This window comes from Bactrocera neohumeralis, unplaced genomic scaffold (genome assembly GCF_024586455.1).
Source record: "Bactrocera neohumeralis isolate Rockhampton unplaced genomic scaffold, APGP_CSIRO_Bneo_wtdbg2-racon-allhic-juicebox.fasta_v2 cluster09, whole genome shotgun sequence".
NCBI lineage: Eukaryota > Metazoa > Arthropoda > Insecta > Diptera > Tephritidae > Bactrocera > Bactrocera neohumeralis.
This window is the reverse complement of record NW_026089622.1, coordinates 23,147,303-23,150,980: the sequence shown is the minus strand read 5'-3', so window position 1 is coordinate 23,150,980 and position 3,678 is coordinate 23,147,303. Positions and strand designations below refer to the sequence as shown.

The 3,678-nt window shown below is 33.8% G+C and overlaps 1 protein-coding gene across 1 annotated transcript; it reads right to left on the bottom strand.

The window, feature by feature from the left end:
• Positions 1-599: 599 nt before the first annotated feature.
• LOC126764122 (uncharacterized) lies at positions 600-1,848 on the bottom strand. The gene is made up of 3 exons (XM_050481919.1): positions 1,622-1,848; positions 829-1,559; positions 600-725 (listed from the first exon to the last, which is right to left on the bottom strand). The coding sequence occupies exons 1-3, from the start codon at positions 1,741-1,743 to the stop codon at positions 637-639; spliced, it is 942 nt and encodes a 313-aa protein (XP_050337876.1). The 5' UTR covers positions 1,744-1,848; the 3' UTR covers positions 600-636.
• Positions 1,849-3,678: the final 1,830 nt, after the last annotated feature.

Here is a 3,678-nt window from a genome sequence, read left to right as displayed (position 1 = left end):
GCGAAAGTACTTCAGTCACCCCGGGTATTCGCTCGACCAGGGTTATTTTTTTAAAGCGCGGCCGAAGGCCGCCAACGCAAAAAGGAGTACTTCGCGAAAGTATTTCAGTCACATAAATTACGTATTACACATATACATATGTAGAAAGTATTTGTTTTATAGTTAATAAAGAAAAACAGAATCACGCGATAAAACAAACAAAGAAAAATTATTAAAAATCCTACATATTTACTGTTTAAGATGTGGCAAGGCTCGCTTTCCTCATAATTGTAAACAATCTAACCTTTTCAACGATGAATGTGCTAAGTGATTTTTAAATTAATAAATTTACGTAAAATATAGAAAAATAAAAGTGAAATGTAAGCTTATTTCAAAGCTTAGAGTGTGTTTTTAAATATACAAAGCAAAAAATGTGAACAAATTTTGCGAAACATAGAGAATAAACATGTTTTCTTAGTGCAAATTTTTGAACTTTTAATATATTAGTAGTTTTTACATTATTTTTGGATATTCCTCCTCTCGAGAAGCTCCCCTATCCGTACATACCCCACCGGAAATTCGGTTTTTTTACCCCTCCGCCAAGTAATCGGAATCGTGCCTTTGTCGATATTCATTTATTATCAAAAATGTAAACAGCTATTTATTGTTTTTAACAACAATTATACTGCTAATTAATGTTGGTGCATTCGAGTTTCGGGATTCATTTTCTTTGAACTCCATTTCACCTGCAAAAACAAAGTTGGTAAGAAATATTAACGGCCAAAACTATTTCCAACAGTTTCGTTAGAAATAGATTCGCCCCTAGATGCATGGGGCCAAAAAGCTTACCTTGAATTCCTAATGGCTTATTCAACTTTGTTATATTTTGAGTTAATGCTGTTCCTTTGACAATCCTTTCATCACTTCCATTTAGGAGATCAAACTCTTTCAGTTCATTGTCAAGCAATATTTTCCTTTTTCTTATTTCCGTCTGCAATAATTCCCGACTACTGTTTAAAAGTAGCTCAGTTTTTTTGCAATATTTGTATGGCCTATAATAAATAGACGGCTCCGTCTTTGTTTTAATACAGCTTTTAAAATTATTTAATGTTTTTTCATAAGCAGTAAAATCTTTCAAACGATTTATTTTTAATTCCAAAGTTGTAATTTTTGCTTGTTTTTTTTGTCGCTTGATTAAAAGAAAATCTCGTTCCTTCCTTATTGCCTCTCGTTCTAGTAATTGTTGTTGTTCTAATTTTTTTTCTACTTGTGCCTTTTTGTCCTCTTTTAATTTAAGACGAGATTCCTCCTGGCAAAACTTGTGAAGTGTGCCTAAAAGACATCCAAACATTCTTCGATTTCTTGCTCTGGATTCTGAATCGGATCCTTGGGCTTTTAACACCTCTTGTCTCGTCGGCAATTCCTTTATAACGCGTGAACTTAACCTGGGTCTCAAATCATCATTTGATACTGATAACCGGTTAAATACAGATTTGCAATCGCTAGTTCTTCTGTTCTTCCTTTCACTTCCATATTTCTGACACCCTTCATCCTTGGTACTGTCCATGATTTTTTCATTCCTAATTTCGAAATATTAGAACAAATTAAAAAAAACATCACAATTGCTTTCTTATAAATTTACCCCAAATCTCTGGGCCGACCCACAATTTTTCTAATATTATCGTTAAGCACATCCAAACGACCCCTTGCCTCTTGAAGTTCTTTTTGCAATACTTCACAACAATTGGCGATATCTGTCTCCATGTTAACCTATTCTTTTAGCAAAAATACCCCCAGGACATATATTACAATAAAAAGTACTTGGACTCAATAGAAGCAAATTATTACCCGATATCTAACCTAAAGCTAACTCTGCATCTCCACAGGCAATGTATATTGTTAACAATATACATTGCCCTTACTATTGCCAAAGTTCTTGTGAGGAACTTTTTTGCTATCATGAAATAATCATCCACAAATTCGATCCGATATATGTATAATACTATTAGCGGGATTCTGTAACCAGTCTCTAATCTTAATTTGAGATAAGTTACTATTCACTAAACAGTCTCTGGCGTTAGTCTTAAAATATTGCCTCAAATTTGAGACCTGATAGTTAGCAGGTCACAAAACTAAAAATAACTCTTGTCTGCCACTTTAGCGGCCTTTACGCGATCACACATGCTCGCGAACATGGCATGATGCAAAAGTTTGACGTTTTCGTTTACACGGTCATGCATGTGCGTGAACTTCATTTTTTTCAGCTTTCAACGAGTAAACATGGCACACGCATTAATGGCAGCTCTTCTGATTGAAGAAATTTTAAAAATGGAGGAAGAGGAAGAAATTGCAAAAAGTGGCAAGAAAAAACGAATTTGGGTGCAAGATTGGCGTAAGAAAAGGCCAACACGCTCGCATACAAATTTGTTAAAAGAACTAGAAATATCTTGCCCAAAGCATTACAAAAACTTTCTTTGCATTCTTTTTCTTTCCAAAATTGCTCGTTCATGCGCGACACCATTCCTGCACGCTGTCTCTTTTCCGACTGAAAAAATACACTTCGTGCATCATGCAGCCCTTTACACGGTCACACATGTGTGACACACCAGCAGAAAACTTAAACAAGTTTAAAAACTTTGAACATGCGTGACAAGCATGTTTTTTTCCCTTTACACGATACAACTTGGTGTGATGTCACACATGCTGTCACGCCTGTGTGACCGTGTAAAGGCCGCTTTTGAATATACTGAATAGAGATCATCAAAGGTATTAATCGATTCTCTTTTTTTTATATTTTGTAAGCAACTCAAACACCAAAAAGTTTAAAATAAATCAATTTTACATAAACTTCGTAAAAATTATGAAGCGAAGTCATATTTTTTATTTTTATTGATAATTATTTTTTTACTATGTTATAGAAAATTTAATAATTGTTAACGACATATTTATTTTCATTCAAGAGTAAAAACATCTCTGAATAATGAAATGTAAAAGATTTTGTGACTGTACTTACAGAATAGCAAAATCGTCTCAAGTCTCAAAAATTGTCTCTAACTTAAAACCTCAAATTTAGAGACTTGAGGCTGTATCACAGTACATAATAGCACGGTATGTGTCCACCAAAAATTTTTGGTGATTAGATTAATCTCTTCACTAAACTTGCCGTTCTCACTGCCGTGGGACAGATGATAAAACAGGTGTTTTCGCCATACAAGAATTCACATCGCTTAATATTTATTAAGGGATCAATAGGGTAATCTGGCCTGAATCTTGATGACATCTGTCAGAGAAATGGCTGGGTGCATGAGACGCGTTTTTTCACTGGCGGAAACGATTTCTCATATTTGGATCATCTGAAACACAAAAACCAAATTTATTCTTAAAAGGTACGTGAATGGTTACCATCCCTACTAGAAAACTAGTTTTTTTTTTAATTTTTCCCCATTGTTTTTTTACATACATTTTGACGTAACATTGTCAACAAATTATTAAAAAATATGATGGAGGATAGCCAGGCATTTTGCGGACGTTAAAAAAAAATTGTCCGCCAGTTTAAAAAAGTTTGTTTTGAGAAAACGCGTTTAAAGTACAAATTTTCATATCCAAACATACATACTTAGTATATGAGTTATACTGATTTTTGCTCCTGAAGGGGGTATTCTGGTCTAGAAATTTAAAGTAATCGAATTTTTTTTTTTT